General features: G+C 51.5%; 1 protein-coding gene across 1 annotated transcript in view; it reads right to left on the bottom strand.

Moving 5' to 3' along the window:
* The window catches only part of GMPR (guanosine monophosphate reductase), a 38,365-nt gene extending 13,492 nt beyond the window's left edge, over positions 1-24,873 (bottom strand). The window contains exons 1-6 of the mRNA XM_079147079.1: positions 24,609-24,873; positions 17,580-17,699; positions 14,557-14,640; positions 11,279-11,452; positions 2,507-2,588; positions 52-158 (exon numbers count right to left, since the gene is read on the bottom strand). Coding sequence (XP_079003205.1) covers positions 52-158; positions 2,507-2,588; positions 11,279-11,452; positions 14,557-14,640; positions 17,580-17,699; positions 24,609-24,695 — 654 coding nt within the window. The 5' untranslated portion in view covers positions 24,696-24,873. The remainder of the gene's footprint in view (positions 1-51; positions 159-2,506; positions 2,589-11,278; positions 11,453-14,556; positions 14,641-17,579; positions 17,700-24,608) is intronic.
* Between the last annotated feature and the right edge of the window lie 829 nt (positions 24,874-25,702).

Below are 25,702 nucleotides of genomic sequence, written 5' to 3'. Positions count from 1 at the left end.
GCAGTCCCAAGATCTCCGGCCCCAACCCCGCCCAGCCCGGCAGAGACTCACGGAGATGATGTGCCCCTTGAGGCCGTGGGCCGAGTCCGCGCACTCGATCACTGCGCTCAGCTGCGGGTAGCCCACCCCCGTCTTGGTACGGGTGGTGCACACGGAACCTGCGGGCAGAGCAGACCCCAGGAGAGAGGTTACACGTGAGGAGAACAGGAGCAAACGCCCCGTGCCTTCCCACGGCCCTGCCCTGGGGACCTGGACGGCCCTCTGCAGGACACGGGCTGGGAGGGAGGCAGGGGCCGACTGACCGGTGCAATAGCGGTCGCCACGCTCCACCCCACCTGCCACGTGTGCCCTGTGGCCCTCGTCACTGTCATCCCATATCCAGGACGTCGCCCTGCCTTCACTCCCCTCTGTGTGGTCGAGCACTGACCTCCTCACTGCCCACTCCCTCTCAAAGGGCCTCCCAGAATTCTCCCACAGCCTCTGTGTACCCCTGATCCTAAGCCTCCGTCAAGAGACTAACCTCCCCAAGCCTCAGAACGTCCCTGCCTTGCCTGTGGCAGACAAACACACACCCTGCAGTGTTGTGACCCCATCAAACGGCACAGGGGAGAAAAATGGCTGAGCCCCGGCCTGGCCTGCAGTGGGCCCTTGAGGGAAGGGGGCCGGCACAGTGGGACCCCGCCTCACTCCTCCTCAGCTCTGTCCTCCATGCGGCCCTTTGCGATCTCACCCTCCACCTCCCACCTGAGCTGCAGTGCCCCAAGTCCCCATCCAGCCTAGACCCTGAGGTCAGCTTTCGTTCCGTGCCTTCGTCAGCTCTTGGACACCTTCAGCCTTCCCTTCCCACCTTTCCTACCATCAAGCCCAGCCCTGGCTGTGTTCTCCCAGTCAGGTCTGGGGAACAGGTGTCCTTATCGACGTGCCTCCCCACAAGTGAGCACCCCCTGGTGATTTACCCCAATCAGCTAGATCAAGCTCCACCTGCAACCCTCCTCTCTCACCTGATCTCTGCCTGCTGCTTACCACTGACTTCAGCTCCTCTGACAGGGCAAGTCTCTGCCCACCTCAGGGACTCTCTGTACACGCTGTTCTCTCACTGAACGCTCCCCTCTGTACCAACCCCCCTAGTCCAGGCAACCCTTTCTCATCTTTCAGGCTTCATCTTAAATGTCAGTGCCCCAGGGAAGTTGTTCACCACAGGATTTCTTCCAAGCAGCAGCATTTAAATAATTATTTGTGCAAGGATCTGTCTTCTCTGCCGGGTGGTAAACTCTGTGGATATTCACACTGCTGTCTATCCCATGCTGAGAAAAGAGCCTCGTGCATAATAAGGGCACTATAAATAGCCACTGAAAGCAGGCATGAACCAGGAATGAGTGTTACCCACTCCGGTCTCCACTGCTCAGCCTTCCCCTTAGCTGCTCCCGGATATCTTGTGGTGTCCGTCATGGGGTGCTCTGGGGCCAGTGTAATGGCAGACCAGAGTTATCGTTCCTCCTGCTCAGTGCTCCCCGCCTTCTGTGATGTCAACATGAAAACACCCTGGAACAGCCGACTGAACCCCCTGTCGTGTAAAGGCTGCCTGTGTATGGGCCCACAGGCCTGTTCCTCCTCCTCTCTTCCTAGGCATCCTGCTCCCTGAAGGCTGATAACCGTGCTAAGTCACAACCCAACAGGGTCCTCGCCTCCAGCCATCACCAGCCCCCAGACTCCTCTTGTTGGCTTTTGGTCCACTTCCTTTTATCATGGTGTCTTTCGGGTGGGAGGTGCTTTTAAATATCGTGGCCATTTTTCAGTCCCCATTGAAGGCATGTCTTCTTTCCTTCTCACTAACGTCAGTGTCTGGTTAATAATGGACATACTAGGAAGAAGTTATAAACACGGCAGTGAATTCTTCCTCGAGTATGGCACCAGGGGAGGGAGCCAACGCCAGTGGCCCCAGGAGAAAATGGCGCCAGGCAACATAAGGATAGCAGGGCTCCACCTCACTCCTCCGTTCAGGAGGCCAAGGGGTGGTCGTAGCAGAGAATGCCTGAGAGGAGGATATGGGCAAAACCTTGACTGCCAGGTGTCAGGTGAGGAGCCAGCGGTGGTAAGGGCCTGGCCACAGGTCAAGTTCAAAAGTGGACTCGCAGCCACAGGCCCACTCATAGTGTCTGGGTTCCTCCAACATTCACATCCGTGAGAGCGGTCCGCACCTTCCTCTTCAAGGCACAGGGACCACTGGTGAAGTCTGCGTTCTTTCCTCCCACACGGATGCTCTGAACCAGGACCTCACATTCCAACCACAGCCAAGCTCGTCTCAAAGATGTCCGGGGCATCAGAAAGAGCTCAATGGCATCTCTTCTCAGGAGCTCTGTCTGGAAGCCCAATGATGCTTCCAGAAGAAATGTGCTTTGAACTCATGGATGAGTTGTTCATGTGTTCCCCTCTGCCCTCCCCAGGACCCCCAACCTCCAGGCCTGTTCCTCCCCACAGAGACCCTCCAGTGGCTCTGAGGTCTTACCTGGCCCAACTCCCACTTTAATGATATCTGCTCCTGAGAGAATGAGTTCCTCCACCATCTCTCCCGTCACCACGTTCCCTGCCTGAGACAGAAAGAACACAGCTCATGATGCTGAGGATTCCTGGGGGAAGGTGAAGGAGAAACCCTCCACCCGAGCACAGAACAGACAAAAGGGAAAAGAAAACACTGGACCCAATCCCTGACTCTGTCTCAAATTAGCGGGCCCAGGTCTTCCCTTGGCTTCCTTCCCTCCGGAAAGGGATGCCAGTATTCATCACCTGGAAACCATCACCTGGAAGCTGCCTGGGAGAGCTGATGTGAGAGAAGGGCCGAACCAGATCAGTCAGAGCCAGAGGAGACTGGAGAGTGTCGGGTCAGGAGTTTTCTGGACACATCAGCAATGGACAAAGGAAAATCTTCCAAATGCATAAAATCAGCAACAAAACACACTCAACTGACTAAAATTCTTATTGTCAGGCATAAAGTACTTCAGAGAAGCCATGTGTACAGGTACACGCCATGATCCCAGTGATTCTGGAGGCTGAGGCAGGAGTATCACAAGTTTGGGACCTGTCTGAGCTTAGTGAGACCCTGTCTCAAAATAAAATTTAAAAAGAGTGAGGCTGGAGCTCAGTAGCTTGACTTGTATGAGGTCATGGGTTCCAGCCCCAGTCGTGGGGGTGGGAAGTTTAGGGGGAAGATAACAATGATTCAGTTTGCCAAATCTCTGAAGAATCTCCATGAACTCCAGAAAGCCAGAACTGGAAAACCCCCCATCTTCTCCTAGTTGAGAAATTCCCTGAGTGTCCTTGCCCTAGGGCTGGGGTTCCCCTCTAGATAGGGAGGGACAGATCAGTCCTTAAGGATCACATACCACTGGCATGTGCTCTGTTTACAGAGCATGAAGCTTTGGCCCCAAGAATAAACACATAAGCCAGGAAGGAGCAGAATCTATCAACCAGAAGGATGCATCTGGTTTGGAAATAGTACAAGTTCTTTCGCTGCAGGAGTCTGGAAGCACAAAAATAGCCCTTTTTATTACAACTCCTTGCCCTGTGGATTCTTCAGCTGGTACACAAGATACCTGGCAAGGTGCCTGGCTGAGTTCTCACGACTGTGCAAAGTCCTAGCTTGCAAAGTGCCTCCCTGCTCCATCAACTTGCACGGAAGCCCGAGGGTCTTTGCACTGAATTGATTCCCTAGGGGAAATTTTCTTTTTTAACGTAGACAAAGTGACTTGGACTTCATAGAAAAGGTTGCTAGAAGACGGTGGTGAGACGGGCACAAAGCTACTGAACTACAAACCGCCACTGACAATGGAAGATGGACCTAGAGCAAGGGTAGAGAGGAGAAGGACAGCTGAGAAGAACCCTTGAATACCTGTCATAAGATCAGAGGGAAAAGCAAAGACAGAGCTGGCCACCTAGAAAGGAAATGCACACATACCCACAGCCCCCGATCAACAAGGACCAGGCAGAGACAAATACACGGTCACGACCAAGGGCCACCAACCTCGACCTAACAAGAACATAGAAGAAAAAGGCTAACACCTCACAAACTATAGAAGGACATGAGCTAATAATACATATATTTTTAAGTGACTAACGAAAACTGGGAAAATGTCCAACTTCACTAATAATCAAAATTAAAACGCCAGCGTGGGCCGCTTCCCACTTAGGTCCTCAGGAGTTGTAAACATGAACCCTAAGGAGAAGGAACACGTCGTGGACTCTCTGCTGGAGGAATGTCGATTTCAGTCTGAGTTTCCTTGGAAAGCCATTTGTCCACAGAGATGAAATGCAAAAATACGCACAGCTTTTGATCCAGTAATTCTACTTTTAAGATCCTCTCCCAAGGAAATCATCATAAATGAGGACAAAGATTTAACTGCAAAGACTAACATGTAACAGTGCAAAACTGCAAATACAGTCCCCCAAATGGGAACGGTTCAACAATCAGTGGCCCATTTACGTGATGTTTTAGATTTATTTATTTTTTGGCACAGAGCTGGGAATCAAATCCGGGGCCTCTTGTTCATGCTAGGCAGGCCCTCTATCACCGAGTCACACCTCAGTCCCATGCGATGCTTTTCATGGTTTAAAAACATGAGAAATGCTTAAATGCGTTCAGCATAGTGTTGGGGGAAAGCAAGATCTCAATTTTGTTTATATTGTTATAGATGTGAGTGTGTGTATGAAAAAAATGCACCACGGTGCTAACAAACTACCTGGTGAAAAGATCTCCTGAATTCTATGGATTCTTTTCTTTTAAACTTTGCTGGATTTTATAGAAGTGCATACTTTCTTAAATGGGGTGGGGGGCTTTTGGTAGAAAGAACTGTTTTCTGTAGCACAGGAAAAGCATGAAGTCTATACCTGAGAACAGTTCATCAGGAACCCGAGAAGATGGGGGTTCTTGCTGCTGGATGACTCCCTAAAACAACACCTCAAAGAAGCAACTCTAACCTTCGCGAGTTCACTCCCAATGTGGATCTTTTCCCCCCACGCCGGTACCACCTGCAGACCATTTTATTTTCAAGGGTCTTCTTTAGACAAAATAACTCGGCTCACAGTAGATGGACCAGGTCCCAGTAATTTAGCGGGGAAAGGTAAGTTTACGCACATGAAGAAGGCCAGCCCCGTTTCCGTGACCCAGGAGCTACCACGGTGTCCTCCCCTCCGCTCAGCCACCACGTGGCTCTGTGGTCAGGATACAGTCACTGATGCCAAGTGGAAAAACCCAGAGTGATCATGAAGTGAGTCAAGCGTGAGTGACAACAGGACAGTCCAGCCCTGAGGACGAGGAGGCGGCCAGGAGGTTCTACTGACAGAGGCAAAGCTGTCTATTCAAACCTGAAACCAAGAGGAGCAAAACCAGGGCATGGGACAAGACCAAAGCAGAAATGAGAACAGTGACACAGCAGTTGGGCTCTAGTGACGTCCTGGGCTCTGGGGGCGTACAGCGGTCTGGGCATGGTGTCGCAGGGAGGTGCTGGCCGGGGGAGATTAAGTGAGGAGCTGGCCTTATCTTGGCAGGAGGCATCTCCTGGCACGGCGGATACAGGACCGGCGGGACGGAACGTGCCCAGTGCCCGCACGCAGCTGTGGGGCAGGCCTGTGAGCTACGCAGCAGCTCCACGCCAGGGGCTCCTGCTCAGGTCTCCCCCTTGCCCAGGGAGGCCAGGCAGCATCCAGGCGCCCTCACAGTCTGGATGATGTGGGAGGACCAGGGGAAAGACTGAGGTGACAGGAGTTGTACAGGGTCTGAGTGTGTGCGTCTGAGAGTGAATTTTGATTCGTGTGTTGAAATCCATGCTCCAAGGCGAGGATCTAGGAGCCGAGGGCTTTGGGGGGCTGTCAGGTTATGAATGAGGCCAGTGCCGGTCAGACCAAGACAAACAAGAAAGCCTAAGAGTCCCCACCCCTCCCACTACCTGAGGACAGTGACGAGATCGCATCTATTAGCCAGGCTCATGCCAGGCACAGAATCTGCCTCCAATCTGTGAGGACTGCACTCAGGATATTCACAGGCTACGCTTTGTGGTGTCTTGCTCTAGTCATCCAAAGAGGCCAAGTCCTCAGGGCAAAAACAAAACCCAAAACTGGCCCCGTTTTTCCAGCTTTCTTTAGATCCCACCTATGGCAAACAAAATCCAGGAAGACCCCGAGTCCAACACTGGATCTCCTTTCCCTGGGTAGTTCTGAGTGAGTCACTTCAACTCTGAGCCTCGGTTCATCCTGCTGTGAAATGGGGCCAGGCTTACCCACTGCAGTTATTCAAGGTGTACAAAGAAACCTGTCAAATTCTCAGCACGGCGCCCAGCAGCACCCCGTGAACGTCAGTCCCTCCGGGTAACGGTGAGTTCCGGAAGTTCTTCTTCTGAACTTTTTTGAGCTTTGACTGATTGACATCTGGTCAAATTCGCATAGCATAGAATTTACTATTTCCACTATTCTTAAATATACAGTCAGCAGCATTAAATACATTCACACATGGTAGCTTGACCGTCATGATGGCTCATGTCCAGAAGTTTCCACCACCAAAATTTATGATCGCCCCTTTGGACGGTCTCTTCTGGGTGCCGTGCCAAGGGAAAACCTTTCCACTGAATGACAAATAGCAGGGGTAGGAAGGGGCCTGGGCCACAGGCAGCAGCGCGGCTCCCCCAAGGTGAAGGGAGGGAGGACTGGCCTCAGGCCCTCTCCCAAGTCCGTGGACAGCACTCTCTTGCTGCCTGTGCAGTCCAGGTGAGGACCGCCCTTCAGGAAACAGAGCTGCAGCGATTATGTGGCTCCCAGAGATAGGCATCCCCTGGGCCCTTGGCAGCTTTCAGTCAGTTCCAGAAAGAGAATGAAAACAGAACCCAGGGAGCACAGCCTGCGAGGTGCCGTCAGCTGTAACACAATCCTCATATTTCAGGGGGGCATGCTGACTGGCAAAGCCACCCAGCTCCCTGCAAGGAAGTGTCCCCTTCTCTGGGTAGAGGTATGGAGCATGTGGCTTGAGCCCCGCCTCATGATGCCAGGTGGAGAGAGGATGCGGCGGAGTGAACCGGGCTCCTGCGTAGGAATGGCGAGGTTAGGCCAGCCTCTGGTCTACCTCCCAGGCCCACCTCCTCACCACCAGGCCAGAGAAGCCACCTGCACTGCAGCCTCGCCAGGGCCCACAGCAGGACCTTCACGGCTGGCTGCAGCCTGGCATGATGGCAAGATCCCAGGCCCCGTGGCAGGTCACCTGGCCCCTCACTGACTGTTGTGTGCCTCTCAGAGTCCCCTGGCCTCCATAAGACGAGGCTGCACCTCAGTGGAAGTGGGTGGTACCCTGCCTCCTCTAAAATTCGGTATTAAAACAGAAAGGCCGGACTGGGGTGCAGCTCGGCAGGAGGGCACAAGCTTAGCATGAGGGAGGCCCTAGGTTCAATCCCCAGCAGCACCACCAAAACCCAAACCCAAACCCAAGTCATAAAATACAAAAGAAGTGCTGGTCCACGTTAGGCCTTTCCCACAGGACCCAGACGTCCTTGCTGAAAGCCGCTGGCCAGTGCCTCAGGGCCGGCTCGAGTCCCCCCCCCCCCCCGCCCACAGGACTCTTTCCTGCCAAAGACGCCTCTGAAAAACCCGTCCCTCCCCTTTCCTCGTGTGGCAAGGCTGGCCTGAGGGGCACGGCCGGGAAAGCCTGGCCACGGAGACCAGCCCTGGCTCCTGATGCAGAGGAGCTGCCCGCTCTGGCCGGGACGTTTCTGGGTCGCCTTCTGCGGGCGTTCTGTAAACGCTCAGGACACGGCACAGCATCCCCGAGTGCCTTTCGGCTCCAACCCCCAGGGGGAGGTGACGCGTCTCCACAGTCCTCAGGATGCCTCCGATCCGGGGCCAGGGGCAAGAGGGCGGGAGGTCTCTGAAGAATCAGGGCTTTCAGGGCTCAGCGCGGGTGGAGAAAGGCTTAGCAACAGACACCCTCGGCGGCCAGGTCTCCTGTCCACTGTTGGGGAAGCCAAGGGGGCAAGGAAAGCACCACAGGGCCACCAGTAGGTGCCGGAGGAGAGGCCCCAGGGTAGGAGCCACCCAGAGGCTGTGGGAACGCTGCGCCCACCCTGCACTGTCCTCTTAGCAACCCCAGACCCTGCACTGGCCAGGGCACCTTTCCCTGCCCTGCCTGGCCTCACTCCTTCCTGCAGGCCGCGTCTCCCCTGGTCCCTGTCCCTGAAGGGTGACACATGGGCCCTCTGGTCTACGCAACAGGCAGCCTGCCTCCCTCCTCGGCAGAGCCAGCCCTTGGGCGCAGCAAGAGAGCTCCCGAGCAGCCATCTGAAGAAGCGATGCTCACTTCCTCACACTTCTGGAAACTGCCCACCCCCCCGGCTATCCTGGAGCACACACCCTGGATGGACTCACTCCCCATGAGCACCTGCCGGAACACGCCGCTCTGCCTACAGACAGCAGCCCTGCGAGGCCCGAAGAATCCTCCAGCCACGGGTGCCTCACCCTCCCTTTCACAGGAGAGGTGGTGAGATTCAGACAGTACACAGCGCACTGATGTTGCTCAGCTCCTGGGCCCACCCCAACTTAAGAAGTGCAGCCATCTGAATGTCTGTGTCCTCCTCAACTTCATATCTTGACACCTCGTCCTCATATTGGGAAGTGGCACCTTTCTTTGGGAGGTGACCAGGTCAGGAGGGCACAAAGGGAAAGAGTAAGTGAGGCACCTGGGGAAGACGATTAAAGCTCAGTCCCAGAACATGGACTACTATACAGCTGAGAAAACACCCTGGAGAATCTCAACTTGCACCACCTAGCAAAAGCAGATTTGAGAGATAAGCAGATGAACGCGTATTAAATTTCAAAACTGGGCCAAATCTAAGTGTCATTTAGGACTGCATAAGTAAGTGGCCAAACCAAAGAACCGCAAAGGAAGAAGAGGGAATGGTCGGGATGGATGTTTCATTTGAGGTGGGAAGTCAAGGGCTGCTAGCACAGGTAAGCTAGAAGGAGCGTATGTCATGATTATTTATTAAACTGCCATGGTTCATGTGCTTTTCTGAAGGTCGCATTTCAATATTACGGAAAACATAAAGTGGAGCTATTAGATGACCTGTGTAATTTCTGATGAATCCTGTTGCCATGATGTCAGGAAACGGATTGAGCAGCTTCCCATGTGCTTATCAATCCCGCATGTCTCCAGAGCAGCTAAGCCAGGGGGCAAAGGGAGCATATGGACCCAGCACCTCAGACTGTCCTCCTCTCCTCCTCTCAGGAAGGAGGCCTCCTCCACAGATGCCCGGAGTCTGCCGCCAGACAGTTAGAGGCCTTACGTTCAGTTAGGAACGCTGTTTATGGGCCACCAGGGCCAGGAGAGGCTGGGGCTCCTGCTCTTCCAGAAGTATGTCCCAAGAAAAAGCAAGAGCATCCCTGGTCCCAGCACGGGGACACTGCAGCGCCCTCCAGTGCCAGCCCTGTGGAAGGCTGAGGGTGGGGGGGGCGTGTCCCACAAGTCTCAAGGGACAGGCATGAGCTTCAGACTGACCTGGCTTCACGCCCTAGTTCTGCCACTTTGTTGATGGGTTTTATGAAAATTCCAAAACCCAAGAACAAGTCAGAGTTTGAGAGTTCCAATCTGCAGAACATCTCTATCTTTGCAGAGATCTTACAAAGAAGACAGGGGACTGACATAAAACCTCCTGAAATGCAGCAGGAAGTCACAAGGGGGGAAAAAAACACAATACACACATACCTTTTTCTTACTCCTCACATTTGACACAGCAGAGGATGCTTCTGTGACCAAAATGTGTAGGAGGAACCCCCCACACCAAGCAATTCTCCCACCAGGGACCTACCTTCAACTCAGTTCTGACCTGTCCAGCTCGGGTGCCAGTCACAAGCGGGTTACCCACAACTCCTGTTCACACCGGCAGTTCCTGTGACCCCTTTGCAAGTAATCTGGGGGAGCTGCTCAGACTCATGACATCTCAGGACAGTGGGGCTGGGGATACAGCTCAGTTGATAGAGCGCTTGCCTCCCATGTCCAAGGCCCTGGGTTGGGTTCAATCCCCAGTGCCGCAAAATAATAAAAAAAAAAAAAAAAAAAAAGGAAAAACTTAGGACAAGGAAGCTCCCACTCGCTGATTTAGGATATCGGTGACGGTACCATCAAGGAGGCAGATGGAGACACCCCTAGGGAGGTCCTGGGAACTCGGGTCAAAGAGCAAACCTCAGAACAAAAGATTCTCCAGGCCTTCCCGAGAGAACTTTCTAGGTGTTCTCTCAGGGCAGGCGCCTTATTATGGTGTGGAATTGAACACACCTCTCTGTTTCAGAAGTGAGCTGCGCTGTCACGCGGGGTGAGAAGAATTTTGCTGCTTCCTGCCCGCTCCTCACTGGCCCAGCTGGTTGGCCTCAGCACAGCGCTCACTCCTTTGTCCTGTGTGCTGGGGAGCGTAAAACCATCCTCAGGAGTCCTTCCATGGGAGGCTGAACTCCACCACAGTCACCTGTGCCCCCACGCCCGGCCCTGATGAAGTGCGTGGTGATACTGGGCTCGGAGCCCAACAGAGCTGAGGCAGCGAGACCCCCCACGGTCAGCCTGTAATCACCGTGGAAACTGAGAGCAATAGGGAGTGACGACCACACCTGTTTTTCCAACAGCCCAGCTCGAGGGATGTCGACTGCCTTTTTCTGCAAACCCACCTTTCCCAGAAGTCACAAATAGACACTCTAACTAGTGGAGGTGCTCGTGATCGGGAAAATACAGAAAAAGGAAAAGTCGGGAAATGGTCCTAGATGCAACACCACACCACCTGCCATCAACCGCGGGTGCGCGAGGTTCCCGTGGTGGATTCCGACACTCGCGGCAGAATTTTCCACAGCAAGTAGGGTGCGGTGCCGAGGACACAGCGAAAATAAGAAGCCAACCTCCTGATGTTTTGGGACTTTATTTTTATAGTGAATTTCCAGATCTTCCAAGGTGGATGCCTTTCCTTTCTGGGGAGGTGGGGCAGAGGGGTGGCGGCATTACTACTGGGTCACAGTCCCAGCCCTTTGTATTTATTTTGAGACAGGGCCTCGCTAAGTTGCTGAGGCTAGCCTTGAACTTGTGATCCTCCTGCCCCAGCCTCCCAGGTCACTGGGATTATAGGTGCATGCCACCACACCTGGCTGCCTCTCCTTTTCCTACTGATTCTTAACTAGCCTTTTAATAAGGACCCTATGACAAGAATGCAGATCCCCCCACACTGAATCTCTCTGCCTCCTCATCCTGAAAACACTCCCTCATACCTACCATGATGGTGTGCTCGGGAAATCTAGCACGGACCAGTTTCACGAACTCCACAAAGTGTTCAGAATAGCCGTTGGCCACATCCAGGCAGATGAACTTCACCTGCGGCACAGCTTCCAGGATGCTGCTCATCTTTTCCAGATCATTCTGTCCACTGCCCGAACTCACGGCCACGTGCTATACCAAAATGCAGCAAGAAGGATAGAAGTGAGCAGGAGCGTTCCTGGCAGACCCTGCCTCACCCAGGCAGCCACTCTGGGGACAAGATGGTCACCCTGATCAAATCACAGCCGATCTGCTCAGAAGACAGAGGAGAGCCGTGTCCCTAAAAGAGCTAAACTTTGATTACCGTCTTTTCTACCTTGGCATTGCCTGTATCCTCAAACGTGGGCCTCAGCCACTAAAACTTCTCAGCAAACAGATCCTTAAATATTGAGGCGATATTGCCCTTGACTTTCATTTCATTTTCTCAAGATTTCTGTGTGGACCTGCAAACAGGGGAGCCGCCAGTGCACACATATCACAGCACAGAATCTCAAGGGAGGGACAGCTAAGGGTGGGGAAGCTTCCAGCGAGAAGGAAGGGGCCAGGCCATCTGTGAGAGGGACTTAGAGAAGCTGCCTCTGCTAACAGCAGTGACTTTGCTCAGGCCTGCAGGTGTCCTCAGGGAAACCCCAAGTAGAATAAAGCTTGGCGTCTCTGCCTCCATGTTGTTATCCGTCTCCTTTATTAACTTCAACCTGGGGTCGGTTCCCTGGTCAGCTCTGCACACAGGCCTGTTAATCACTGAGGGCGTATTCACCTAAAAACCAGGACTTACTGCCTGTCTCATCCCCCATCAAGAGTGGTTTTCATGACCTTTGACTGTCAGCTTTTACAGCACCAGACTCTTGGAGAGGCACCTAGAACTTCTCATTGTCCTACGACTTCCAAGAAATCATCCCCTGATGAGACCATTCCCCTGAAAGCAAGGATAGTCGCCTCGCGGGAACTAACTTACCCCCTTTCGAACCACAGGTGTGACAGATTAATCACTCCAAATGACAAGTGGAAATTGCCCCTCAAGCAGCAGGGAGCTCCTGGGAGCCACCTTGCGGAACCAGCATGATCAAGCAGAGACCTAGACGGAGGCTGCCTCCGTACGCAGACCTCACGCCTCCTCTACTGAAACCCAGGCTGTGGAAGCACCCAGAGCCAGGCTGAGACGCTGGTCTCGCCATGTCTCCCCAAAGTGGCAAGCTGACTGACTGAAGTGCTTTCCCTGCTTTCCCTATCACTTCTCTGTCTAGTTTTTGGGGCAAGTGACCAAGTCTGGTTTTTTGGGACTCTGGCCTAGGACTCCAGTAATACCAACAACACAATGAAAATACCCAGAAATAACATTATGTCCGGGGGCTGGGGTTGTGGCTCAGTGGCAGAGCACTTACCCAGCATGTGTGAGGCACCGGGTTCGATTCTCAGCTCCACATACAAATAAATGAATAAAATAAAGGTCCATCAACAACTTAAAACACATTTTTAAAAAATTATGTCTGTACTGCAAAAATTATTTTTACCGCGAGTCTCTGAAAACGACAGTGTAACTACTGTCTGCAGAGCATTCGCACTGCATGGGCACGTCTTCTACACACGGCTTGCAGCATGCAGGCTGGTCTGCGGCCACACGCCCCAAACGCACCGGATGGTCTCATCTCAATTGTCCAGGAGGATGTGCTAATTTATATGCAAATATACAGAAGCACCTGAACACTTGAGGAGTCTGGTGTCTGCAGGGTGGTCCCAGAACCAGTTCCCCACAGCCAGACAGCAACAGCTGTCTAATTCATTTGAATACAAATTTGGCAAAAATGAAGGACTTGCTATTGACCAACATGATTTCCTCTCCAAAAACGACCTTCTCACTAATGCAACCCACACCTAACTAAAGGGGGGCAGGAGCAGGAGCAGAAAGGGAGACCCCCCCCACCGCCCCTGGGCAGTTAAGGTCCCAAATCCTCAAATCGCAAACGATCTGGCCAGGGAAAGGAAACCCATGGAGACCTCCCTGCCCCATCCGGGTCAAACCGCAAGAAGGTCCTGGAAGAACAGGAGCGCCACCCTAGGGCTTTCTGTTGTTTGAGATTCTTTTCTCTTTGCGCAGTCTTACTGAGATGTGACACCTGGCATCTCACCCGGAGAGCTCAACTCCGTGACTTTTGGCACACTCAGAGCACGTGCTCACTGCAACCAATTTTGTTTTTTTAGTTGTAGATGGACATAATACCTTTATTTTATTTATTTTTATGTGGTGCTGAGAATCAAATCCAGTGCCTCACACGTGCTAGGCAAGTGCCCACCACTGAGCCACATCCACAGCCTCACCACGACCAATATTAAAACATTTTCATGATTCCCACACTTCTTAACCATCACCCTCTTCTGCCTCCCCCTTCCTCTAATCCATTTTACGTTTACAGATTTGCGCGTTTTAGACAATCCATGCCAACAGAATCCCTTTGCATCTGGCTTTTTGACTCTGCAAGATGATCAAGATCCATCCAAGCGGCCGCATGAACCGACACGCTCTTCCTTCTTATGGCTGAGCATCACCATCCGCCATCACGCGGCTACATCCTAGTTTGTTCACCCCTCCAACCACTGATGGGCATTGGGCTGTTTCTGCTTTGGGGCTACTAGAAATGATGCCCCCATGAAAACACAATGACAAGTTTTTGTGTGGGTGTGCCATCACCCATGCTGGGTCCACACCTAGAAACGGAACTGCCTGGCACTGCGGGAACGCTTAGGTTTCCCCCTTTGAGAATCTGCCGGACTATTTTCCAAAGCATCTCACATTCCCACCAGCACCGTACAGGGGTTCCAACTTTTCCCTGACCTCAACGGCTCTTCTCATCTGCTGACAGCCATTCCAGCTGGCATATTGCTTACCGAGCCCCAAACAACTTGCTATAATAGAGGGGTTTTTTTTTGTTTGTTTGTTTTTTGGTTTTTTTTTTACAGTCAGTAGACACAGGCTGGATCTACCCTGAAACACCTGGCAGGAAGCATGTGTCTCCCTGAGCGCTGATGAGATAGCACTTCACCTTTCAAGGGAAAGCAGATGCCTCCACAGGTAAATCCTAGTATTTACATAAGATGCTGCAGAGCAGGTTTCCTCAGGAAACCCCTGGAGTGACACAGGGCCAGGGAACCACTCCCTCTGTGACTCGCATACTTGTGACAACTCTGAAGCCTCTCTTCCCCCGGGTACTCTGAGCCAAACCCAGGAGGGATTTGCATACCTGCAGACATTCCGGGTGCTTTGAGGCAAAGACCTTCCACTCTTCCAGGGTGTAATGCTTATGAACTGCTGTAAACATGGAGTGCTGGGAAACAAGACAGTGACAATGACGTTAGCATGAGCAGCCCAGGGAGCCCTCTTCCCTCCCCCATCTGCAGGAGGGGATTCAACAAGACAAAGGCATCTGGTTCTCCTGCCACTCATGCAGACCAAAGTTTAACCACTGAAATCGCTAAGCTGTTTCCCACTCTAATCTGATCAGATAATACTGCATTCCCCATGGAGAGGGATGAAGGAGTTCTCAGGCCCAGCCCCATCCATCCTGGAACACGCCCACACCTGGCCAAGGTAGGCCAAGTGCAGCCCAGATAGTCCAAGAGAACATCCCACAGCAGGCCCACCACCCAAGAGAAGGACCATCCTGAGACAAACTCATATCACCAACCCTGGAGGACTTTACCTTCTACTGTGACAGGGACTGGGCTGCTCTTGCTAAAAAGCACCAGCTCTTCACTTGGGCCTGCGCATGGGACACTAAAGCAGGATAAAGCTTGGCATCTCCACCTTCGTTTTGCATCTATCTCCTTTATTACCTTAACCTTTGGGTCAAATTCCTGCCGAACTCTGCACATAGGCATGTTGATGGTTTAAGATGTTCATGCACAGTTGGAAATCCTCCCACTTCAAGGAAGACATCAAGAGTAATTCGGGTGTTTTCAAGATTTGCAGGCTTGTTCACCTGCAGCTTTTATAGTTTTGTGTCCTGGACCCCCTGGAGCAGCGCCTAGAAGTCTCCAGGCATCGCCCTACACCTTCCTGGAATAGCAGAGTCTCTGCAGGAAATCAGCCAGGCGAGTCTGCCTGCCCACCCCAAGCAAGAGCAATGGTCTCATGAGAACCAAAGTGCCTTCTTCCAGGACAGCAGGTCTGATGGATGAACATCCCATGGAGTCAAAGGAGATTGCCCCCTCAAGAAATAAGGGCCTCCCAACACCAGAACTGAGAAAGACCATCAGACCACAGGCCGACCAAGACTGCCTCACTACACAGACCTCTTGTCCTAGTCCTCTTTCACTTAAATCTGAAGTTCCTGTCGACACCCTCGATAAGCGGGGACACGTAGCCTCACTTTGCTCCCCAGTATGGACATACTGATTAAAAGTTCCTTTCCTGCTTTTCACCGTTACTTTTTCTGCTTGTTTTTTGGGGGTGAGTGGCCAGACCTGATTTTAGGGGGTCCTCAGAGTAGGTCCTCTGACCTGGGTCTCCAGTGACAATATGTGAAAGCTTTTTCTTATGTTCACTCCTTGCTAAATACTCTTCTTAAAAGCTAAACCCATCAGACAGCTGACATTCTCGAGGGAGGGAATCACACAAATTATACTCCTAAATCTATGCCTCTTGGCCCAGCCTTTACTATCATCATGCCAATGCTTTGCAGGTATTATTTCATTCTCAAAATAAGTTTGCACAGTATTATTAGTTTCATGATCTCATCCACAGGGAAACTTTCATGGTGAGATGGGAAGGGCATAGTAGCAAGTTCTAGGTTTTTCATGGACTAATAATTTGACATGTGAATTAACCAAGCAATTTGTTATTCTGATTCCCCTCATATTTATACTATGTTAGTTAGCTTTCTGTCACTATAACAAAACACTTGAGACAATTAACTTATAAGGAGAAAAGGTTTATTTGGGCTCACGGTATTGGAGGTTCCAGGTCATGATCAATTGACTCCATTGTTTTGGGACTGTGGAAAGGCAGCACATTATGGCAGGAGCAAAACCACTTACCTTATCACAAGCCAGGGAGCAAGGAAGACACTGGATCCTACAGTCCCCTTTAAAGGGAAGCTCCCAAGGACCTAAAGACCTCCAGCTAGATGCCCGCTCTTAAAGGCTCCAGAACCATCAGCGGACCAAGTCTTTGGGGGTCACTTAGCCAAACCATAGCATACACTAATAGGTTATCCACTAATAGCAGTGGCTGATGACAGAGCAGAGCAAGGTAAAGATGGAGGGAAAAAATACCACATCCCTGTAGCCATTAATTTATTAGTCTCTGGCCCAAAGCTTCATGGGGACTGAACTGACAGGACACAGCAGACCACACAGTCAGATGGACTACCCCCTGCTCTGTTTTTCAAGCTCCTAATTTGTTTGAGAATTCTTTCACTCTAATCACTGCCTAATCATGAGTCCCAGCACCTCCTGCTGTCAGACTGCTGCCCACAGTGAGACGCTCTGTCGACTAATTGGATTTATCTTTGCACTTGGCAGGCATGGTCGACAGACAGATACACAGCCCCAGACTCACGAGCAAACCTCTCTCACGGAGGCTGTGTGTGACGCTGTGCACTTCAGACCCAGCCGTGGGAGACAGTCTTGCCTACAAACCGCATTTGCTTTATTTTTCCCAAGGACAAGAAACTACCAATTCCCCTCACAGGCAATTAGATGAGTAGCTGGCTAAAAGGAACCCTGAGATTCTACTGAGAGCTGTCATTTGAGAGAGAGGTAAACCCCTTAGATTCTAGAGTCAGTTTGGGTTTAAGTCCTGCCTCTTTCCATCTGGCTAACGGCCCTAAAACAAGGTGTGCTTCCTCTCTCTCTCTCTGCCTCAGCTTCCTCATTTGTAAACCTAGCCCTTGGAGTTGTGAGTTGAGAAGAATAATTAAGCTACATTATATCCAGTAGTGCTTAATCATTATGTGGCACAGACTGCAGGCAACATCGCAGTCTTAACTTTAAAGGCAATGTCACTTTTTTATGACACTCATCATGTTCTCTAACTTCTTTTTGAATCTCTACTTTCCAAATTCATCCCAGGCCTTGTCACAGAAGTGGATGCAAATCTAGACCATCTTATTGGCTGCAGAGTCTAGACACCGCCCATCTTCTGATGAAACAGGAGGAAGACTTTCCAGCAACAATTAGAGTCTAAAGAACGTAAGTCCAGGGTGGGTTCCTGCCAGCCTGACCATACTGTGAGCCACAGAGGGAGGGGGACCCCATATCTCACCTGTGACATCACAGCTGCCATCTCAAACGTCCCCACGGTGTCCATGTTGGCCACAATGATGGGAATCCCTGAGTAGGTCTGCTTTGAGTTTCGAAACGTAAAGGTACGCTCAAGATCCACCTGTTGGCCAAGAGGGGAATGAGTGAGTGTTCGCTCTTACAGGACAGGTGCAGAATTCCTGAGTTCAGAGCAAGTGAGAAGAACACTAAGGAAGCGTCTGACCCTCAGTCCCTGGATTCTCCTCAGGATCTGACCAGACAGACGTTCTGGAGAAAGGAGAATCCCTGAGGAGTCCAAGTAACAGGTTGTATCCAACTGCAAAAGCTCAGATGGAGCCTGGCCACCCTCAAGCGCCAGCACAAGGCCCTGGGTATTCTGCCTGCCGCAAGGCCCAAGCTCCAAATCAGCTCGCTCTCTTCCATGAGCCTCTTCTCTCCCACTGCTGCCTTCTATTCCCCACCTGCCTCATGTTGGCCCTACACATCCACATACGTGATCTTTTCTCTACTTTCAGGCATTGGAGGGACCACCCCCTTCTGAGAAAATCCATTCCACTCTCCCCTGCCAACAGCAACCTTCCTCCCATGAGAATCCCTGCAACGCTGACTTTCTACCTGAAACCACGCTCAAAATCTACTCTGTGGTGAACTCCAAACCACTAATCCCTTAGCCTCTGCCCCCTGCAGCTGTTTTGTAATCATGAGCATCTTTCAGCTGGAGGAAGTTCACTGCCACCATGTGTTCATGCATATAAACACTTGTTCCTGTGACTTGCAAACAGCTGGAGGGAGGCCCTCCAGATCCATTGTAACTCCAACTGGAGGGCTTTTATGACTATCAGCTGTCAGGAATCCAGGACAGCCAGCCAGGATGGTGGGTAGCAGCAGCAGTATGCAAATCCAGGGACTCACACAGAGCTACTGGATTCAATGACTTCTGTGACCCAAAGCAGGTCCTGGCTCTTATCACAGGAAGGTCACCCATGAAGGGCTCCATTTTGAGTTTATTTCTTGTCAAGTTTGGCCAGTGGGGGATGCTGAAGAAAAACCAAAGGACAGTGGAGGAGATGGGGGACGACAGGGTGGCTCTCCCAGATCCCTTTTAGGCAACTTTTCCAGAATGGCTGTGCATCCTTCGGGCTTATATATTCCAGGTTCCAACTTTCTCAGAATGAGCCTGGTCTCCCCTGCCAACCCTCACCCTAGGGTGGAAGCAGCTTCTTATTATGGTCAATCTCTGGGTGCCTGTATATCCCATTCAGCATCGCAGCCACATTAGGATACCTGCTTGAAATATTCCACATTTCTGGTTTCGTGGCTGGACCCTGACAGATCCAAATCACACTGGCGGCAGGTGCTTGTCTGAGTAAACTGGCAGGAGAAACCCAGCTGTGAATCTTAGCTTCTGAAATAATTCAGACCCACATGGCTCCTGGCTTCCTGGGTACACCAGCAATATCATTTTCTACCAATGTTAATCTAGAGTCTTTTATTCTTTTTGATCCGATTTAACTTTCACTTTACACAAGCAGAATCAAGTCACAAAACACCGTGGGACATCTCAGACGCTTCAGCTTTTCATTCCTCTCGCTCCCCCCGCCCCACCCCGGGGGGGCTGTGTCCAGAAGGCTTCCTGGGCGAATGATGTCATAAATATGACTAGGCTGACTTTACACTGCAGTCAACAAAGGAAATGAGATGCTGTCATTGCATGAACATATGCGGCATGGTGTCCTTTATCCACTTCCTCCATGGGGATCCTCGGCTCCACACCAGGGAAGCAAGTTATACTGACATCCTGCAAAATAACTGAGCGAGTCTATTAGCTGCAAACTTCTGCGCTGCTAATGGCCCTAGAACACTTTGGCTCATAGGCTTAAAACAACCAGAATTCCTTGTCCTCAACTTATTCTTCTACTCCTCCAAGGTGCATGGGGAGAGCAGCTACACTCTGCATCCGGCTGAGACCACAATGACTTTTTCTTGGCACTCCAAAACCTATCAGCAGTACAAAAAAAAAAAAAAAACAAAAAAACAAAAAAACAAAAAACAAACAACAGCACTTCACAGAAAAGGTTCACTGGCCGTGACAATGAATCTCTTCCTTCATCTCTAGTCTTCTTGGTAAGACAGATGTTTGGAGCTGGGGGTATAGCTCACTGGTCAGGAGTGCTTAGCATGCACAGGCCCTGGGTTCAATCCCTGACTCCTTGAAATGACACAGCAGACTCTGCAATACTTAATTCTACAAATGAGAAATAAAATTATCTTCCCCAGCCTTATTCACCCAGACAAACACACACCCAAAACAGACCAGTTGTTCACTAAGAGATAAATACTCTTATATATTCCAGCCTCCCAGGAACAAAACTTGGCATTTAATCTGCCACAGCTGGTCAATGTACCAAATATAGCACCTCTAAATTCCCTCTCTGCTAAACCCCAACTGAAAGGGAACAGAAAGTAACAAACTCCCCCTTCACCTAAAAAATGTGTTTCTGCTGCTCTCTAAACATACCTTTTTTGAGTCAGCTTTGGAGGCTCAAAAGTACAAAAAGAGCCAGGCACGGTGGTGCACGTCTGTAATCTCAGAGGCTCAGGAGGTTGAGGCAGAAGGATTGCAAGTTCAAAGCCAGCCTCAGCAAGAGCAAGGCACTGTGAGACCCTGTCTCTGAATAAAATACAAAATAGGGCTGGGATGTGCCTCAGTGGCCAAGTGTCCCTGAGTGCATTCCTCAGTACCAAAAACAAAAAACAAAAACAAAAAAAAGTACAAATAGAGGCCCACAAGTCACATTTCAAATAATTCAATGTTGCAGGTCAAGCTAACAATCTGCTGAATAAAATATGTTCTATCCTCTTACCCTGACACAGTGACATCCAAGGACCAGGAAGGTCATGGCAGAGTGGGGTTCAGCCCTCACCCCAAGCCACAACCACAGTCTCTTCTCAAGTCCTTCTGTGTACACACCCCCCATTCCCACTCAGCCACTTGGTGTGGGAGGGACACACACCTGCAGCATGGTTGGTCCTTGGGAAAGCACATGGGGGGATGGACACGCAGGCGTGGGAACAGCTCAAAGTCATCTGGGAGGGATACCCAGGAGTCCGAGAAGCTGGAGCCCACCCCCGGAAGAGCAGCAGAGCCCACAGGCCCTGCCCAGTGAGGAGTCATCAGGGAGAAGTGGATTCTAGGACAGGTGACGCTTTTCCTACACCCAAGGATGGTAGTGAGCTAAGCTGTTCCTTCACTATCTAGACTGTTCATTATCTGTCTCACTGTCTGAGTACAGCGACCTTGACTTTCACCTTTGCAGGCCTAGTGGCTTGACAGACGTGGAATAAGCTAGAGAACAATTTGGAGCTAAGAGTCACCCTGGGGTCTGGCCCCAGCCTTTGGCTAGACAGGGCTTGGTGGCCCCAGCCCAGCCCTCTGCATGTGGACCCTCAGGCTTCAGAACCCTCACACAGCTGCCACATCACCAGCCAGCACAGGGTCCATGGATGGAAAGGGGTCAGAGGCGACTGTGTGCACAGCAGAATCCTTTCAGAATGCTTTCCGAGAATATGCCCATACCACCCCAAATGTCATAAACCAAAACCTTTGTGTTGGAGACAGTGTGTATATTTTGGAGTGTCTCCCTAGGTGACTTTGATGCACTTGTGACTAACAGCAAATTACCTAGCCCTCTAATTGTATGGAGGGTGTTATGGCTGAATTGTGTCTCTTCCAAAAAGATGTTGATGTCCTGACCTCCAGTACCTGTGAATGTGACCTGACTTGAAAAAGGGTCTTTGCAGGTGATTAAGATGAGGTGATTTAGGGGGACTCTAGTCCAGTATGACTGTTGTTCTTATTAACAGGGAAATGTGGATACAGGCACACAACACTTACTGTAGAGATGCGGGCAAAGATTGGCAGGATGCATCTGCATGCCAAGGAATGCCCAAGGATGTCAATCAAACACAAGAAGGTAGGGAAAGGATGGAACGCACTTTCCTTCCAGCCAGGTGGGAAGTCAGACCTGAATCACCTTGATCTGGGACCTCCGGCCTCCAGAACCAGGAGACAATAAATTTTTGTTTATTCAACCACCCAGTGTGTGGTATTCTGGTGCAAAAGGTCCAGGAAACCAGCCCAAAGTTACCGTGACGGAGCTTAGACCAGAACCCAGAGTTCCTTTACCCCACCCCAGAGCCTTGCCACTCTGCCCGCTCTCATTCCCCTGGACCAGCCGTGACAGGTGGTAACGGCTAAGCCAGAACTCTTCTCACCGGCCTGCTGGTGAAACTTACCCCTGAGTTGTAAGCTGACAAGGTCAGCGCATCTTCCCTGCCCGAGGGCCAAGGGGTGATTTTCTGTGCAAACTCTGTTCAATGCCCAACTTTCAAACTTAGGGTTGCATTTGATTACTAAAACCTTTTTCTTACTGAATTGGAAGACTAGGGCGGATGTCAAAGCCAGGAATGGGTCCCACAGAAGAAAATAGTCTGTAGTCAAGGGATGATAGGAACCCCTCAGTGGATCCTGACTTAACAAAGTCTTCTCTCTAAAATGATTGTCCAAAATGACCCCACATAAACCTGTGGCACTTCCAACCAGAAGCTGGACAGTTGACAGATGAACTGCCTGGCTGTAGCACCTGCACTAAGGCCACCTGTGCCACCTCTACCTGTCCTCTTGTTTCTAAGAGCTGACCTCAATTTTTTTTTTCTTCCCTTTTTGAGTCTTGTGCAAAAGTACTAAACTTCTGAGTGGCAGATCATGCTCCCTGTCTGCTCCCTGCTCATTCCCAGATGATCCATCACCAGGGCCTGGTTCTGAGCAAGCCACAGTGGTAAAACTTGTTAACTGCCAAAAGTCTCTTTTTCCCAGCCAGATTTTGCTCCCAGGTAGGTTCTCTCTCCAGGTTCCCCTCAAACCTGCTCTCTGCTCAACAACAGTCATCTGCTATTTAGTTTCGAATTTGTATCCAGTATTACTTCCACCAGGGTGCACACATTGTAAGCTTCTAATTGTGAAATTAAACTGTAAAAAATTAAAAGCTAAATAAAAAATAAATTATTTCATTAAATTTTTTTTAAAAAGCATAGAGATAATTTTGACAGTAATAAATCCCAAATTAAACTGGCTTAAAAATTAAAAAAAAAAAAAGTTAGTATCTGCCCACAAGAAACTTCAGGCATCCACAAGCAAATTGAGAACCTCTAAGAGGATATTAAAAAGGCCTAATTAAATCGCTCAACACCACTCAGGCAAGTAAAGTCAGATGATGGGGAATGGCCAGCCAGGCAGCAGCCTTCTGCCCCAGGCAGCTAAACCACTAGAAGAACCAATCAGAAAAGCAATACGAGTTAACTGCAACTTCCAGGCGGAAGCTGGCAAACTCCCACAAAGTTGGAAACATGATAAACAAGTCCCCAAGGACTCCGACTGCTCACTGTAGGTGCCACTGCAATCTGGGACAACATTAATAGTGGCAATCAGCCCAAATCACAAAACCAAGTGTTGCATGCCATATAGCACTTTCCCCTGGATAGGAAGAATTCATTCTATTCTGTAAATCTGCAATGTTTTACCTTCTGAAGTTGTTTTTCTAGTTCAGAGAACACATATATCCTTGTTTTGAACTTAATATTCTTAGAAACAATTTCTTCTTTAAATTAATTTGGGATAAATATTTAAAGAATATGGAGGTCCCTAAACCATGCGTCTGCCCAGGATCCCCACATTTGTCCTGGTCTGGCCTCAGGTACCGCCTACAGCTCATACTTCCGGAGGCCCAGGGCTGTCGTCCAAACTTTATTTTTGTTCCAAGAGTTTGCCCTGTTCTTTAGTGCCTGAAAGAACACGATGAAGGACAGGCACAGGGGCATCTAATCTGGGGTGATAAGGGTTCATCAGTCCTCCCCCACCTCTTCCTGTCCTGTCCTGGCTCCAGCCAGCCAATGCTGCCTTGGCAAAGTGACTCGATTAACTGCAAGGGGCTGTCCAGATCCCAACAAGCCCTCAGCTGGCAGCACCCGGCACTGCAGTCAGGCCTGGGCACTGGAGTGGAGTTCTTCTCCGAGGGGATTTATTTATGGTCTTGTTTGCGGAGCTGGAGAAATGAAGCTGGGCACGCTGGCTCAGCGTCCTCCTGTTGACCCTTTCGGGTCCAGCCTTCCAGACCCCGTCGTTTTCCCGTTTCTCTCCAGCTTCCAGAAGACCAGGCAAAGTCAAGGTCCCTGGCACATAACTACTCCTGCGGGTTCTGCCTTCCCCTCGAAATTGTTTCTCCTTCAGGGTCTGACCTCCCTTCTCCCACCCTCAGGCTATTTCCAGGCCTGACTCCACCTGCTCCCGTAAAGCTTTGATCTCATTAGGGCAAAACAAGCAAAACGCTCAAGGCTTCCGATTCGCCCTACCACCGCACCCAAGCGCTCTCTGCTTCTCGCTAGGGCTGGGCTGGGATCACCGGCTGTCCAGGACCGCGCGGCGCTAACAGAAACGGGTCCCCAAGCTTCGCTCCAGGCAAGGCCACCTAAACTCGGAAAGTAAACCTGGAACTTGCGTCCGGGGACTCCCGGGTTTTCAGATCTGTTGAAGTCCACCAAGCAGCAGTTGCCAGCACCGGGAGACGCTACTCCAAGTCGCAAGATCTGCAGTTGTTTTTCTCTGGCTTTCCTCCCAGCTCCACCGTTTCCTTTTCTCCCGAGTGCGCCTCCCTACCCCCATTCTGAGTCTATTGGCCACTTGATCTTAGGTCCTCCGTGGTCGTTTCAGTGTAAACTTCCCCTTGCCCATCCACCCCGACGGATTTGGAATTTTAGGCCGGCGCCGGGCCCCTTTCTCCCGGTCCTCGCAGACAGCCCAAGTCCTGGCCGGGCGCCTCCTGGCCCTCCCCTTGCTCAGCGGAGAGGAGGGGGAAAGGTGGCACCCAGCCTCCGACACAGAAAAGCAGGGTGCCCCGCGCCACCCCTTCCAGACCTCCCCCGCGGCACCTGGAAAACAATCCCCAGCCCCCGGCAGCTCTCGAACGGACCCCACCTCGGCTCGGCTCTTGAGGCTGCTCCGCTTCGGTCGGAGCAGGACATCCTTGAAGTCCAGCTTGAGGTCCGCATCTATGCGGGGCATGGTGCTGGCGCGGCCGGGCGGGTGGCTCCTTCCTGCGGCGGAGGTGGCGACCGTGCCGCGGCCTGCGAGGGGCAGGGGCGGCGCGGGGCGCGTGCGTGGCACGGTCGCCGGGGCTGCTGTGCCGCGGCCAGGGCTTCCGCGGGCCCGCGCGCAAGCCGGCTCTTAAGCCCGCGCGCCCGCCCCGCGCCCCAGCCGCGCTGGCTCGCCCCGCCCCGCGCCCGCTGGCCACGCCCCCGCGGCCGCGCCCCGAGCGTACCTTCCGGCTCGCTGCGATGACCAAATCGTGCCCCATCTAGGTCATTACCAATGATCCCCCTTGGGGAGGGGACCTGGCTGATCCAAGGGAAAAAGCCACTCCTTGATTTCAAGTCCTGCGTGCACCAGGTGCTGGACTCTCACTTGCCAAAGAGGGAGAGACCCTTGGGAGGCTGGACGGAATTACACGAAGCGGGGCTGGGGCTGTGCAGCAATAGAGCGATTGCCCAGCATGCCTGAGGCCCTGGGTTCCATCCCTGTGCAGCGTGGCGGGGGCCGGGGGGGACAGATATCCGCTTACCAGCACTGGGCCGGTTAGGGCATCTTTGGATACCCTTTACATTTCAGTGTTTTGTTTGGTCATTTTTATTTAAAACAACAATGGCGAGGTCCACAGTCAGCGCAGATCCTGCGACTTGAGGGACCTGAGTCCTCTCTGGGGGTTACCAGTGATGTGAGTTCATGTCTGTGCACTTGTTGAGCTTGCTGAACCCCTGCTGTGGCTTGGAATGCGCTTCAGGCCTGCCTGCACCGGCTCTCCACTTAAAAACAGCCCACTGAAGGGAGCTATTTTGCAGATAAGGAAAATGAAGTTCATAGAAATGAAATAACTTGCCCAAAAGCCCCAGAAAAGTTAAATGTAAGCCTGTCTGTCCTGGAAACTTACGGTCAACCTTTTGTCACTGCGTCTTTATCCTGGGGACCTCTTTACTGCCTGGATGGAAAACCCGGTTCCACCACTTTCTACCTGG

The sequence above is a fragment of the Sciurus vulgaris genome (assembly GCF_902686455.1).
Source record: "Sciurus vulgaris genome assembly, chromosome: 7".
Classification (NCBI taxonomy): domain Eukaryota; kingdom Metazoa; phylum Chordata; class Mammalia; order Rodentia; family Sciuridae; genus Sciurus; species Sciurus vulgaris.
This window is presented reverse-complemented; position numbering and strand designations above follow the sequence as displayed.